The 15,903-nt window shown below is 42.8% G+C and overlaps 1 protein-coding gene across 3 annotated transcripts; it reads left to right on the top strand.

The window, feature by feature from the left end:
* Nucleotides 1-2,724: 2,724 nt before the first annotated feature.
* Nucleotides 2,725-15,343, top strand: LOC311140869 (vascular endothelial growth factor A-A). 3 transcript variants are annotated; one of them, XM_084176147.1, is made up of 7 exons: nucleotides 2,725-3,439; nucleotides 4,394-4,436; nucleotides 6,897-7,093; nucleotides 7,860-7,936; nucleotides 8,409-8,441; nucleotides 13,448-13,579; nucleotides 14,874-15,343. In XM_084176147.1, exons 1-7 carry the CDS (start codon nucleotides 3,371-3,373, stop codon nucleotides 14,893-14,895), a joined length of 573 nt encoding a protein of 190 aa, XP_084032273.1. In that variant the 5' UTR covers nucleotides 2,725-3,370; the 3' UTR covers nucleotides 14,896-15,343. The 3 variants fall into 3 exon arrangements, with proteins under 3 accessions (XP_084032273.1, XP_084032274.1, XP_084032272.1); XM_084176148.1 differs by lacking the exon at nucleotides 13,448-13,579; XM_084176146.1 differs by lacking the exon at nucleotides 14,874-15,343 and having other exon boundaries at nucleotides 13,448-14,867.
* The last annotated feature ends 560 nt before the right edge of the window (nucleotides 15,344-15,903 follow it).

Below are 15,903 nucleotides of genomic sequence, written 5' to 3'. Positions count from 1 at the left end.
CGTCAAATCTTGGGTGAGAACCTCCTTCCCTCAGCCAGAGCATTGAAAATTGGTCGTGGATGGGTATTCCAGCATGACAATGACCAAAAACACACGGCCAAGGCAACACAGGAGTGGCTCAAGAAGAGGCACATTAAGGTCCTGGAGTGGCCTAGCCAGTCTCCAGACCTTAATCCCATAGAAAATCTGTGGAGGGAGCTGAAGGTTCAAGTTGCCAAACGTCAGCCTCGAAACCTTAATGACTTGGAGAAGATCTGCAAAGAGGAGTGGAACAAAATCCCTCCTGAGATGTGTACAAACCTGGTGGCCAACTACAAGAAACACCTGACCTCTATGATTGCCAACAAGGGTTTTGCCACCAAGTACTAAGTCATGTTTTGCAGAGGGGTCAAATACTTATTTCCCTCATTAAAATGCAAATCAATTCATAACATTTTTGACATGCGTTTTTCTGGATTTTGTTGTTGTTATTCTGTCTCTCACTGTTCAAATAAACCTACCATTAAAATGATAGACTGATCATTTATTTGTCAGTGGGCAAACGTGCAAAATCAGCAGGGGATCAAATACTTTTTTTCCCTCACTGTATATCTAGACCCATGCTTCATGGGTAAATCTGTGTGTGAGTGTTTGTAAATGGTATGCATGTGGAGTATTTCCATTCACCTCACCCTTTGCTCATTAAACATTGGTCACAAAACCTTTCTATACTCTACAATAGTCATTTGAATGCCAGTCATACTTTGAATAACTGTACTTTTCCATAGTTGGAAATATACTATTAAGTCTATTTGTTCTGTCTCCACAAATCTAAATATTTCTTTTTTATTTACAAATTCAAATTCTGTGTTTGATTATTCTCTAAAAGGTTACTTTTAAAACACTACAAACTTTTCCATGTAGGGGAAATAAACCATGTTTTTTTAATCAACACCTTGCATTGTGTATGGGTATGTGAATCGTAGATGGGGAGTGCTAGGCTGGACAGAGTTGCTATACTCTCATTAAATCGATATTGAAACTCCTTTAGAAGCCTCAGGAAGCTAATCAACACAACAAGGTCCTCAGCCCTGGGGCTGTCCTCGCTATGGATCCCGTCTCATGTGAGAAAGAAAGGAGAAAATACAACAACGAAGGAGATGAGGGAAGTTGGAGAGGCCAGAAACCATGGAAACTATGTGGAGGACCTCCACTAAAGCAGTGTTTGAGAGAGAGAGAAAGAGCAGTGACCCATCGTTTTTATGGCGGAATACTGGGACAATGTTATAGTTAATGGGGAACATGCATGCTTCTACTGGGGCACCAAGGGATGGAGTTGGTGCAGGGGAGATGGGAATTAGAGTATATGGATATTCTGTCTCTTTTGAGATTGAGTGTGTCTTAGTGAGAGTATGTTTTGAGGGGCAGTATTGGTGAGATGAGGGACTGTGGGTGTGAGAACTGAAGCGAGAGAGGGTGGAGGTTCTATGTATCTCGCTCTCTCTCTCCGTGTGTGTGTGTGTGTGTGTGAGTGAGTGAGTGAGTGAGTGAGTGAGTGAGTGAGTGAGTGAGTGAGTGAGAGAGATATCACATCCGTACAGACTCATGCAGTCCCCCTATTAAATTAAATTCCTTGTGCAACAAATATGCAGCAGGCATTGATCTGCCCTACGCATAAAGATCTGAAAGCAATTATTGGATATGTATGACTTGTTCTCTTTTGATTTACATGACAGTTGAAAGAGGACGAATACCAAAAACAATTGTGCTTTTGGAATGCTTAAATGCTTAAACAAAACCTCTAATATCAAACAACATGTCCATGCAAGTCAAGTATCTGACATGTTTCAGTTGATTGTGTTGGCTCAGTCATGCCTAGCTAATAGCTTCCTAAAGCTCACCTGATCACAAGTGCCATTCTCACTTGGGAACATATAATGACATTTTCTAAAGTTTGACTTACTTTCTAATAAGGACATTTTCTTGCAACTTTCAGTACCTAGAAAGTGCTATGATAATGAGGCTATGGAATGAGCCTTTTATGATTCCTGAACTCGGCATCATCTGTGTCGTACAACAAAAGCAAAACATTATGCAGGCCAGGCCATTGCAAGTCCCTCCACTCTTTCATACCTGAACATTCTCACCTACTGTACTCTGTATCCTTTTAGAGATCCAGGAGGCTCTAATGTCCAATATAGGCTACAATCTCTGTTTAACTGATCAACTAAAAAACATGTATGCACCACCACCTCCAAGCACTTGAAGTTAACTTTAGGTGCAAAAGCGATTCCTGCACTAGTCTAATTGGGTATTTTCGCATTGTTTATAGGAACTGTCTCACTTGCCAAAACTTATAACATACATTTGGTTGCAAAATAAGAAGTATGTCAATTCTAATATTTCCACAAAATGGTAAAGGCTATCACGAAGCTATTATTTGCAGCTTTTGAATGATTCATTGTAGCCAGAAAGGCAACAAGAGACCATGAAAGGCAACAACAACACAACTAATTATTTTACATTTAATACTTCCCATTTCAAAAGTGTCATTTGCATCAAAGTTGTGATTTAAGCACTCACCAAATCGCACGATGTGAACGTCACTGTTAAATATTTTATGGCACAGCGCCCACCACCCCTCGCCAGCTAACCAGTACCGCCCACATTGGTGATCTAGCCAATGAGCGCAAGCGTCATCCTACTGTAGACCCGTCCGATTGCTAAACTCAATAGCTCATGATCATAGAACAGTAAACGCGCTACACGAGCGAGCAACGGAGGTGTATGACAAGATCTCTCTATTCTGCGCCAGGACTTCCAAACTTTGAAGCGAAACAAAGTCATAGTAAAATAAATTTAAAAAATCAAGACAAGGAAAGGGAGACCAGTTCAGTGCGTTTCAAGGAGGATTGCTAACGGATCACTTTGCACCCGCAAACGATCACTCACTACTGTGATCAATGTTGTTATAACTCATGCGCCGCTTTCACACCGCGAAGGCAATGCGTAAAGTTGCATTCAGAAGGAATTGAAAGTTTTCATCCTGGTGAGCAGATAATAGAACAGAGATGTTCAGTCCATTATGGGGTTTCTAATGTGGATGTAGAATATAAATCTTGGAAGAGTCTCCGGATGACCGACACATTTTGGATGTTAATTTTCTTTGGGGCTATTCTCTGAGATTCCTTAGAGGCGGTTGCAATAATAATAATAAAAGGATTCCTCTCAGGTGGCACATCTGCCATGTTTGGATGGATTTGATTTTACTATAACCAAGATTATCAAGAAATTGTTGTATTTTTTGTGGTTTTTCTCTATTATTGTGTCTGATCCAAACGACAGCTGAAATTTTAGTACAACCGTACTACTCACCTCCGGAATTACAATCATGAACATTGGCAGTTTTGTACAATTATTATTTGCAGCGCTGCTTCAGCTTCATTTGTATGCAGTAAAGGTGAGCATTCTATTTAAATCGGAGGGGGATCAGATGCGTTCGATGAATTAGGAATAGAGTGCTGTGTGCATGTTTCATTAATGAGGTGATCGCCCTTGTCGCTCAAACTCGTCACTTGCTGATAGGTCAGGTAGGCCACTTATAATGTATTCACTTTCTGTAAATGATAGGCCTAATGAAATATTTTATGTCACTGTTGAATTGTTAATCCTGACGTTTGACATTCATTTTGGTCCTTTTGGAAAAAGTGTCATAGGCCTATCCAATTAACCCTGTATTTTATATTATTATTAGGCTATTATTATTATTATTATTATTATTATTATTATTATAACTTTTGCAAATGCACAATGCACCCAGCATTAATGTCAACAAAATAGTAGGCTAGGCTAAATCTGAATTTTGAGTGACATAAAAGTGAAATTAGTTGCGTCATTTCACTAGCCTAATCCAAAAAATGTCATAAATATATTCTCTCAAATGTTTATGATAATCTGTACAACGTGTAAAGGCTAACAATGGGCAACCCACCTCACTGTCTTTCATCTATAAGATTAAATCGGCTTCTTTCTCACGCAATATTGAAGAGCTATTGCAACAGTCAACGTCCGGTGATAACGTGACTAAAGCGCTGCTGTAATGCCATTTTCCCTCTGCACTTGCCCATAGGCGGGAAAATATTCAATGAAGTAGGCTAGCTGTCATAATAAAGAGGGAATGTATTGCAGTCTTGCTGTATAATAAGCTAATGCCATACATTGAAGCATGGCTTAATTACATACCAAAAATGAATGTGCATGCAATTACATTATGGAAATTATATTTACATAATTCAGGGAGGCAAAACTGCATTGCCTTTTTAAAACGTGATGCAGAGCCTACCATAGAACAAATTAGCATGACATAGGCTAAGACATCAAGCTTTCTCTAACAACATGTTGTTGTTTTTTACAGACAGCCCACATACCCAAGGAAGGGGAGAAGAGTAAAAATGATGGTAAGTGCTGAATGTACAAAAGTATTACAAGTGCATATTGTAGAAGTTTCTTCTCAGTGTTTCCCTTTATTTTTGGATTTGGTGGGTGTATAGCCACCTAGTGGAAATATTCTGAATCTGAATTTTCCCAGAACAGACTTTTTCAAGTTTAGGCCTTCAATGAACATGAGTTTTTGACACATTGGCTATTGCACATGGCTATTGCACGTGGCTTTTGTCATAACACAATCTTTACATTGTAGCAATGCTACCTCTCTATCAGTGAGTGAGAGAAGATGGGTATCATATAGGACCCCATGGTGCTATATTGAAGTCTTAGTGGTGAGTCCCTGGGTGAAAGGCTTTACTTGGGACTTTGGAATTACCATAAAAGCGTGTCTGATCCAAATAGTCTGGTATATGTTAACAGACAAGGTTACTGCATGAATTCAAGGCCACTGCTAAATTCATGTGGCAAACACATGGTCAGATTGTATCATTTATATTGGACAAAGCATGTCAGCCTCAGTCCAAGGCTATGTGCATGGTTATGTTTGTTTATTGACAGTGACAGAGTATGTTTCACTTGTTAGCTGTGTTCAAGGTTAGCCATGTTAGTCAATAGTGGACACAGGCAGGTTACTCACTGTGATGCATTAGGGACTGGTCCTCAACAGAGAAAACACAGGAATTGAATTGTGGTTGTTTGTTATTGTCAGCACAAGGGCAGCGACTCCCTTCCTCTTCTTTGACACCTGTGGGCGGCTTCTGACCTTAATTTCTCTCTCACACACAATAATATAATATAATAATAATAATAATAATAATAATAATAATAATAATATGCCATTTAGCAGACGCTTTTATCCAAAGCGACTTACAGTCATGCGTGCATACATTTTTGTGTATGGGTGGTCCCGGGGATCGAACCCACTACCTTGGCGTTACAAGCGCCGTGCTCTACCAGCTGAGCTACAGAGGACCACACACACACACACACACACACACACACACACACACACACACACACACACACACACACACACACACACACACACACACACACACACACACACACACACACACACACACACACACACACACACACACACACACACACACACACACACACACACACACACACACACACACACACACACACACACACACACACACACACACACACACACACACACACACACACAATCACACAATCACACACACACAATCTCATTAAAACAAATGTTGTTTGAGTACTAGAACTCTGCTAGACAGAGTGTGAAGCAGCAGCTGTGCAGAGAGAGACTGTGGGGCTCCGCTGAGCCAGAACAGCACAGGGAGACGTGCTGGGCTGGTGACCTTGGGGCTGCAGACGGAGACACTCCTGTCCCTGGCAGCGAGACAGACAGCCTTTCTCCCCCCACAGGCCTGCAGGCTGGCCTGACCGTCTCCTCTGAGAGCAGGTGCTGGGAGGTAGAAAGGGAGGTAGTGGACACTGCATCTGCTGGCCAGGCAGGTCATCCAGGGGCTAGCAGCAGCAGTGCATGGTTTGAGAAGGAGTAACAGAGCCAGCTACGGCAGGCAGGCAGTGGTGTGTCAGGATGTTGTTGTAGCATTAGGCCGGAACTGACCAGGCCGACTGGTTAAGGGGAGGGCTTCCGGGGGTCACATGTCAGAGGTGAACCCTGGCACAGCACAGTCTGAGGTCATGGGCTGCTCGGACGACCTGGGGGTCAGGAGGGGGACGGGGTCGCTGGGAAGCCAGTCTATAGGATGGTGGATGGGGGATTATTCTGGGATGGAGATGGGTAGGGTTAGTCAGCATCTGATGAATTGTGGGTTGTATGTATATGGCATGTAGCTTAAACGTGTGGATGTGATGTAATTGTCCCTGTGTGTGGGTTTGAATGTGTGTGGTGGGCTTTAGACAGCTGTGAGCACGAGCAGGTTTGACATAATTTTGTTTTGTTTTGCTGGAGGGACATTAAGATCCTTGTCAGCACAATAGTCTGCGTTGTTGCATCTGAAGCCATATATATGTGGCTTTGTTTATCTGCTAAGCTGGCTTTAGTAATGGGCACCACTCAGGAAACGAATGCCTGTACCTTTTGACGACCACAAAGGCACACAAGTACTCTCTTCCACTGCCGAGCGGAACCAGAGCAGATGGGTGGATGACAGGGGGGTTCTAGGAAGTAGAGGAGGCATGGAGAGTTAGGATAAAGGAGAAAAAAGGGGCACAACTGGGGAATGAGGGAGGAAAGGAGGATGAAAGAGAATGCGAGAATGCATTGGAGAGTTTTACTAAGTGGAGAGGATGGATGTGCTGTACTCTACAGTATAGCAGTTTTGTGGTAGGGTTGCCACTGATGTTACTGTCTTCTCCTCAAGGAATCTTACTGTTACTGACAGTTATCTATGTCAGAGTGAGGATGAGAAGGAAGCAGTACTGACGTTCTCCCTCTGCTCTTCCTCCTGCAGTGGTCCCGTTCATGGACGTGTATAACAAGAGCATGTGTCGGACACGGGAGATGCTGGTGGACATCTTCCAGGAATATCCAGATGAGATCGAGCACACCTACATCCCCTCGTGTGTGGTGCTCATGCGCTGCGCCGGATGCTGCAACGACGAGGCGCTGGAGTGTGTCCCCACGGAAACAAAAAACGTTACCATGGAGGTAAGCTCCAACTCCAACTCTCGCCGGGACCGGTAAACAGGGGATTTGTTCAACTCTCGCTCTCCCCTCTCACTCTCATTCCATCTCTCTCATATCACTTACAACACCCTCTCTCTTCCATATCTCTCGGTGTCCTTTCTTTCTTCCATTCCTCTTCTCACTGGTTTTCTAGTTTTCTAGTTTTCTGGTTCTCTCTCTCTCTCTCTCTCTCTCTCTCTCTCTCTCTCTCTCTCTCTCTCTCTCTCTCTCTCTCTCTCTCTCTCTCTCTCTCTCTCTCTCTCTCTCTCTCTCTCTCTCTCTCTCTCTCTCTCTCTCTCTCTCTCTCTCGCTTTGCTTTGCTTCTCTCTCTGTCCCATGGAAAAAGTGAAGCAGCAGGGGCCTGGCATGTCAGCTATTTTGTTTACCCTTGCACACCCTGTTTACGCCCCTGTTTATGTGGTTGACGTCTCTCTTGGCCACGGTCAGGAGTCAGGTCTTACTGTTGGCATGGGCCTTGGGTGGAAAGGAATAAGCTAAAGTAATGTGATACAGCGCATGCCTGGCTGTGGTGTCGGTCTGTCTTCACCGACCGGTTAGCTAGTGGTCACAGTGGTCAGACTGTGACCACTTTGTCAATGGTCAGAGCAATCACTCACTAAGAATCTCTGAGGTAGTAATGTTGCAGCAGAGGAATTTGGTTTGGGCGGGGGGGAGTGACCCAAGTAAGAGACTACAAACCCCTTTTCAATGTGAATTTTAATGTTTCATATTTTATTTTTCTCTACAGGTAATACGAGTGAAACAGAGAGTATCGCAACATAATTTTCAGTTAAGTTTCACAGAACATCGAAAGTGTGAATGCAGGTAAGAATCTTTTCTCAGGCCTATAATGATTTCAGGCTTCACAATGTTTTTGCTTACTGGTTAAAGGTCCAATGCAGCTGTTTTTATCTCAATATCAAATAATTTCTGGGTAACAATTAAGTACCTTACTGTGATTGTTTTCAATTTAAATGTTCAAAAAGAAACAAAAATAGCTTCTTATTTTGCTATTACTGCTATTACTGTCTCTTTCTTATTGGTCTATTAACTAATTATTTAGGCCAAAACTCCATCCCACCAAAACAGGCTGACATTTCAGGCGGTCTTTTCAAACAGCTCTTACACTAAAAGGACATTATCATAATTTTCACAATTTCACAGTATTATTCCAACCTCATAGTGTGGAAATATATATAAAACATAGGAAAATCATGTTTTTGACTGCACTGGGCCTTTAATAAAAAGCAAAATATATAGCTAAAGGTTTTGTTCTCTATTTTCCTCCTAATTTCAGACCAAAGCCAGAAGTTAAAGCAAAGAAAGAAAAGTAAGTACACTTTTTGTGTTGTTATTGTTGAGGTATTTGTGGGATGAGGGGAGGGAGATGTCTGAGTTTAGTTTAGCTCCCACTCTGATATTCAGCTCTATCTGCCAGCCCCAAAACATCTGAATATTTTGATTGACCAATTTCCCAACCAATCATCATCCCGTTCCCACAGATACTTTAATTCAACATAGAGGGCTGGGGCCTAATCCTCCCGAACCAATCAGTATTAATGTATTCAATATTCCTCGTGTTGATTGGCCACTGTACATGCAGATGAGAAGCAGCCAGCTGGACACTTTGGTACCAGCGACCATGTGGGGTAGCGCTAATGCTAATGCTAATGCTAATGCTAATAGTAACGGAGAAGCTGCAGTATCTTTTACCCCTGCCGTACTGAGAAGTCGGCAGCTGCCCTGCTCCTGCTGATAGGATTGAGTCGATCATTTTAAAGGGTGGTGAGAGGAAGTGTTAGGGTGCCTTCTACTAGTGATAGGGATTATCAGCACCTCATAGGCTCCTACACCGCACCACATAGCCCTGTCTCTCTCTATTTAACATAGCGAGGAAGGGAGGGGAGGTAGAGGCCTAGTTCTCCATGTTCCCTTCACGCCTCATGGCGTTAGAGGACTAGCAGCACACCTTGTGGAAAAAACAGCCTCTCTCCTCTATCTTTACTGGTGCTGATAAGAGAATGGAATTATTTTTTTTTACTTGGTTTGTCTTCCTGCCAGGATCTGTTGGTTTTATGGCGGTTGGTTTAGTGCTTTACTGTGCGGCTGTAACAGTTGAGGTAGTTAGCTAGCGCCAGACCACCTGTGACTGGCCGGGCTGTCCAGCAGCCTTCTTCTAAGCTCCAGTTGCTCAAGCCTTACCCTCGGCCCTCGTGGCTACTTCCACAGTGTAATCATAGCAACAGGTGTCATTCAGTTATTTTATTTTGACCATTGTAAATAGTGGATGAGACAGAGACGCTGTGGACATGGTTAGTTACAGGCAGTGTGGAGGGAGGGAAACAGACCGACTGTCAGTGTTGATGCAGGGATGTGTGTGTAACTGTGTGAGACGTGTGTGTGTACATGTCTTTAGCCACCTCAGCTGCAGCTGGCACGTCAGAGGACGTCCCTTGTTTTAATTGGATAAGAACCATGCAGGGTTAAAGCCCCACGGATCAGTGGAGGAGAGATGGGATCATGTTAGCTAGCTGAGAGGGCTAAATCAAATCCGTTTGTCATGGGGCTGAGCTGAGCCTTGTCCCCGTGCTGTGCCACACACACCTCTGCCTGTCACCCAGCACGTAGGCAGACAGCTCACCCCAGGCCAGGGTGGGGTGCTGGGAAAAGACTGCCCATTCATGAGCTCAGACACACCCTCACTCATTAACTCACATGCATACTGTACATAATACTCTAGACACACACTTGGAGCTCTATTTTAACAAACCTAACGCAATGTTAAATCTAAGCGCAGGCGGTAGCGCTATAGGGTCAGCGGTGTGTCAGAAATATGTTTGCTGTTTTCACTATTACAAATATCGGCACACTTGCTGGTGTTGGCGCGAAAGTGCTGGGTTTTGATAAATACACAAGTTGTGTGTGTGTCGAGGCTTGGCCCCTCACTGGCCAATCAGAACATGCTCCATGTGAAATATGTGGTTGCTTCAAGTTGTGTATTTACTGTCTTTTATGTATTGACAACTCCAATTCCAATGTAGTTTGTTAAATGGCTTACAGAAACTAAATAACAAAATGAAGACCTATCTTTGCTAAATACGTTAACTTTAACCCATTTGCAGTCCACATTGTTCTACGTAATTGCATGGCTTCAATAGCATTCACCCTGATATAGGGGCTAGGCCTACTGTAAATTTCATTATGGCTGAGCATGGACATGCCAAACATTGTCAATAAGCAATATTAAATTCATGATTGATAAGGCCTACAAAGAGAACAAATAGTTCTAATAAAATTCTAAACGAAACAACAACTTGTTTTAAATAGGCTATGTCACACTTACAGGCACCATCATTTCTCCGCATGGGCATATAATATTAAAACAACGCAGACTATGGAGGGTTTTACGCACATCAAACCTTTTCACAGTAGCTGGACAAAGATAAAGAGAAAGGGATAATGTCCACTCACCGTTATACTGCTTCCAAGTAGGCCTATGTTTTATTAACATAATTGGAACCATCTTACAGATCACATTGCATTCACACATCTCATGTAGTCCCGTGTAGCTCAGTTGGTAGAGCATGGCGCTTGCAACGCCAAGGTTGTGGGTTCGATTCCCACGGGGGGCCAGTATGGAAAAAATAATAATAATGTATGCACTCACTAACTGTAAGTCGCTCTGGATAAGAGCATCTGCTAAACGTGTAAAAAAACATCTCCAGAAGTTGCATTGTATGTGCGCCATGAACGTTGTAACCATAAAACCAGGAAGGTGAATCATTCTAATAAGATTGCTTGTTTTTCTTTTAATTTTATTATAACCCATCTGTTTTTTTTAAACAACAACAATAAATAATTGTAAAATGTAATGATATCATAAAATCGGCAGGATAAAAATAAACGCATTGCTGTTGAACCAGCCTTCATTATAGTAGGACTAAGGGAGGGCTTGGGTTTTGAACATATGAAACGGAAACACAGGCAATAGTTACAGGTTACAGATAACTTCTAAATATGAGATTCACCGGTGTTCAACAAGGTTCTCATCTCTCATTTCATGATGGGCATGACAGTACATCATGGAGGGGGTTTTACGCACATCCAAAATGGGACCTGCATGGCTAAAATAATGTGGGCCTACCTACAATGCATAGATAAAAAGGGAATGTCAGCTCACTGTTTTACTCCTCTCAAGCAGTCTCAGGAGCCAAACACTTTATCGACAGTCTTGACTACTTTGTGATTGCACTGGGCAGGACAAAGAAAAGCCTTAATTGAGAGGAGGGGAGGCTATGCTTGGTTTTTAACCAAATAAAACAAAATGGGAAAAAACATGAGTTTTTTATGTTTCTATATACGAAATATACAGGCACCAAAAGCACATTAGGCGACTCTTGTTCCATGCGCATATGGGCAGTGTGCGTCACGGCTGGATAGGCTGCATTTCCGCTGTCAAAATTCATGCCATAACCAACTGCGTTACCACTAAAACCAGCTTTTGGTTGGTCTTAAATATCCCTACCAGTGCTGCCTGAAATTAGCACCCCTCCCATCTGAGCGCAAGCGTGCTGATATAAGACAGGTCAATTACCGAACCTGGCGTTAGGGCCAGAAAATGCCAGTGCGCTAGTTTTTACATGACGAAATTGCAAACTAACGAGCATTTGACAGTAGTGCCGCCTTAACGCCAGCCGAAAATAGAACCCTTGATATGCATAGACTGATTTACACAGGCAACAGTGGATGCATTTACATTTACACATGCATTTGCATTGACACAGACACACACACACACATTCAAACAGGGATCGATCCCACTGCTAATGAGGAGACTAGATTAGAAGGGAGATGCCAGACTTGATTGATTGTCTCCTCTTTGGCCTAACCTCTATTGATTGACCTCTGTATGAGTGTCCCTGCCTCCACTTAGGTGTCTTTTCTCTTTTGCCCTGTTCTCTATTTTCCATGGGCAATGACCATAAAGAGAAAGAGAAAGAAAGAGAGAGACACTGGCACGATGAGGGCTGAGGCCTATGCCAGGGCCTCTTCTGCGGCGTGTCTGCACATGGGCACTGTGTCTCTCTTGATGGTTTGCTTGATTTTGGAGGAACTTGTTTGTATCTTGTAAAATGCATACCTCTTTTGGTTTGGCATGAGAAGGCTTTATTTTTTAAAATAAACCTTCTTTTTTTTGGCGTACGCACCACTAAAGTTGACGTGAGTGAGAACTGTCAGGTAATGTTGATGTCTGTATGAAGCATGGCTGTCTACCGCCCCCTCACTAATCCATGGCAGCAGGGTCGATGCCATGTTGAGTCTACATGCTGCTAGAGTTTGTTCTCTGTTGCCTTTTGTTTTACATCATTTAGCAGACGCTCTTATCCAGAGCAACTAGGGTTAAGTGCCTTGCTCAAGGGCACATGGACAGATTTTTCACCTAGTCGGCTCGGGGATTAGAACCAGCGACCTTTCGGTTACTGGCACAACGCGCTTAACCACTAAGCTACCTGCCGCCACGATAGATGGATGGACCAACACTGTTGTCTTAAGTTGCTACCACTATAGTGTCATTAATATGATTAGATGGTCTTTGATCTGTATTTTATAATCCTTACGTTGTGCCTGAGCCTGCGCTTACTCAGCCAAACCATCATCCTAATGTCATCCTAACATCCCATTCATTTGTGGCGCTCATGTGAGCATGTCTGTAGGGTAATTGTAGTGGGAAATATAGGCAGGTTTTGGGAGGGATGGGTTTTTAAAGATGGCTGCTCCCTTGTGAGCATGTCATTGGATGGATCGGGAAGCAAATGCTATGTGTTCTGTGTTTCTGCTGTGGACTTTACCTAATCAAATGCACCTGTTTTGTGTGTCTGTGTGTGTGGCTGTTAGTGTGTATGTGCGTGTGTATACAGGATCATGTGTGTATAAGTGCAAATGTTCTCATTCAATGTTAATTCTCATAGACCCAATCACACATGTGCTTGTCATGCCATTAGAGAGGATGAATGAAAGAGAGCGTGAAAGAGTGGGTGAAAGAAAGAGTGTGTGAGTGTATGCAAGCATGATCAGGCCCATGTGTGTAGAAAAGTCTTTACATGTGCTCTCTTTCTAACCCGATCATAATGCTCCATAACCTCAAACAACCTTCACACCACCCAGCGGCTGAAGAAGTATTGAACTGATGTTGCTCAAATGTTCATCCAATGTTGGTGTGTTGGGATGGGGGGGGGATGGTGCATGAGTGGCTGTGTCTGTCTACACCCTTTTTCTGCTGGATACGCTCTATAGCTTAGACCTCTCTCTCTCTCTCCCTTTTTGCTTCCCTTGCAGCCACTGTGAGCCTTGCTCAGAGAGAAGAAAGCGCTTGTTTATGCAGGACCCTCTCACCTGTAAATGTTCCTGCAAATTCACACAATTAGACTGCAAGTCCAGACAACTTGAGTTAAACGAAAGAACTTGCAGGTTTGTTTACGAAATATTGCGATAAACAACGTGACTTGATCTATACTCCGTTCACCCACATCTACATCCATCCACCTTTTTGCACTTCTGTCATTTGTTAGATATTTTTCTCCTGCTGAGAAATGCATGCTTCTCACTTGCTTATAGAATATGTTTTTGTTTGATTGTATATGGAATCGTGTGGGACTATGTTTGCTTGTAAGTGTGTTTGTATTGTCTGTTGTCATGCGTAATATTCTGATACTCTTCTTAACATCATTCTTGATGTTAGAACTGTGACTCTATTATCGTGTATATCGCTGTAAAGGTAGTATATTATATTATAGCTAGCTAGTATAGTGTATTCCCTTTGCATGGTAGACACTTAAACTAGACAATACACACAAAACAGCCCCTTTCTCCCTTTAGATTCCCTTTAAATTAAAGCAGTATCTATATTATATACACTAAATTCTAGCACCAAGCAAGGGAATCTAGGGGGTGGGGTTTTATGTGTGTGAGACAGTCCGCCCCATATTGGGTCAGTCTGTAGTAATGCCCATTTATTCTGACCCACACTTATCATCCAACTTATCATCTCCCAACATAGTCTCCTTATCTCTTTCCCATCGCTACATGGATATATATAACCACCTGCATGGAGGGGAATTTTTGCGTCCATTGTTGTTTTTAACTTCTACCAGTCTTGATCACACAAATAGACAGACATGTTTATAAGTCAGCACAGTACAGGACTCAAGACAGAACTAACTCATGCGCGACACTAACACTCAAAGGGGAAGTGTTTCCCTTGGTTCGTAATTGTGAACGAACAGGCTCTTAATTGAGTGAATGTATAACTGGTGTCCATGCTACTTGTTTCTAATGATCCTACTCATAACTCCTATGAGGCGTAGCCCTAAACTCAATTACTAATCGGGGATTAAAACTCCATCTCCATTGGTTGCAAATAACGGCTGTATTCAGTCAGTGGCCCAATGGAGAGCTGACTGCTTCTGGTGAAACTCCCACAAGGCCCTGTGTTGGTGACTTCCCTTGACCCTACCATATACATTCCTGACCATTGAACCTTAGAGGCCCCCCACACGGTGTGCTGGATTTAGAGAGCCACAGATGAGTGGGGTGACCAGCGACATGATTCCAATTGGTCATGGGTCAGGGGAGGAAGAGGGAGGGACTGCAGGAGTTTTTCACATTTGGGGTGATGTGATTGGCTCCAGGCTACACCCCTGCTGGGAGAATGATTTGTTGCCCATCTTCTAACCTACTGTCTGTCATGTCTTGTCATCCACAGATGTGACAAACCAAGGAGATGAGACGAGGACAGGGAGAGGGGGACACTGAAATGAAGGAATATTTTCTTGGCACAGCACTTTGAAACCTGAGGACGCATTCCCTGGATGGACTGAAAATTGCAAAGCAAAAAAGAACGAGCAAGAGAGAACTCTAGAGAGAGACTGAGATATCATGCTGTTGTATATTTCTAAGATATTAATATATATATACATACATATTCTAAAAGGACAATGTTTATTGCTGCTATAAAAAAGGAGACATTATATTATTATTATATTATAAAGTGAACGAATGCGCCACTGTCTGGTGTGTGAATGGGACAAATGTTTAAGTGCCAGGGTGTTTGGGCCTGCACGTGGATAGGACTGAAAGTTTTTGTCAGAATCCATTTATTTTATGTAACACATCACTGGATGTTGGTCTGCTGTGGATATGAGTATCTTAAATATACAGTGCCTTCGGAAAGTATTCAGACCCCTTGACTTGTTCCACATTTTGTTAGGTTACAGCCTTATTCTAAAATTGATTAATTCGTTTTTTTCCCTCATCAATCTACACACAATAACCCATAATGACAAAGCAAAAAACAGGTTTGTAGAAATTTGTGCTAAAAAACTGAAATTATACATTTACATAAGTATTCAGACCCTTTACTCAGTACTTTGTTGAAGCACCTTTGGCAGCGATTACAGCCTTGAGTCTTCTTGGGTATGACGCTACAAGCTTGACACACCTGTATTTGGGGAGTTTCTCCCGTTCTTCTCTGCAGATCCTCTCAAGCTCTGTCAGGTTGGATGGGGAGCGTTGCTGCACAGCTATTTTCAGGTCTCTCCAGCGATGTTCGATCAGGTTTAAGTCCAGGCTCTGGCTGGGCCACTCAAGGACATTCAGAGACTTGTCCCGAAGCCACTCCTGCGTCGTCTTGGCTGTGTGCTTAGGGTCGTTGTCCTGTTGGAAGGTGAACCTTCGCCAAGGATCTCTCTGTACTTTGCTCTGTTCATCTTTGCCTCGATCCTGACTAGTCTCCT

Source organism: Coregonus lavaretus (genome assembly GCF_964263955.1).
Source record: "Coregonus lavaretus genome assembly, chromosome: 13".
Lineage (NCBI taxonomy): Eukaryota > Metazoa > Chordata > Actinopteri > Salmoniformes > Salmonidae > Coregonus > Coregonus lavaretus.
Note: the sequence above shows the minus strand (reverse complement) of the source record. Positions and strands in the feature narration are given on the sequence as shown.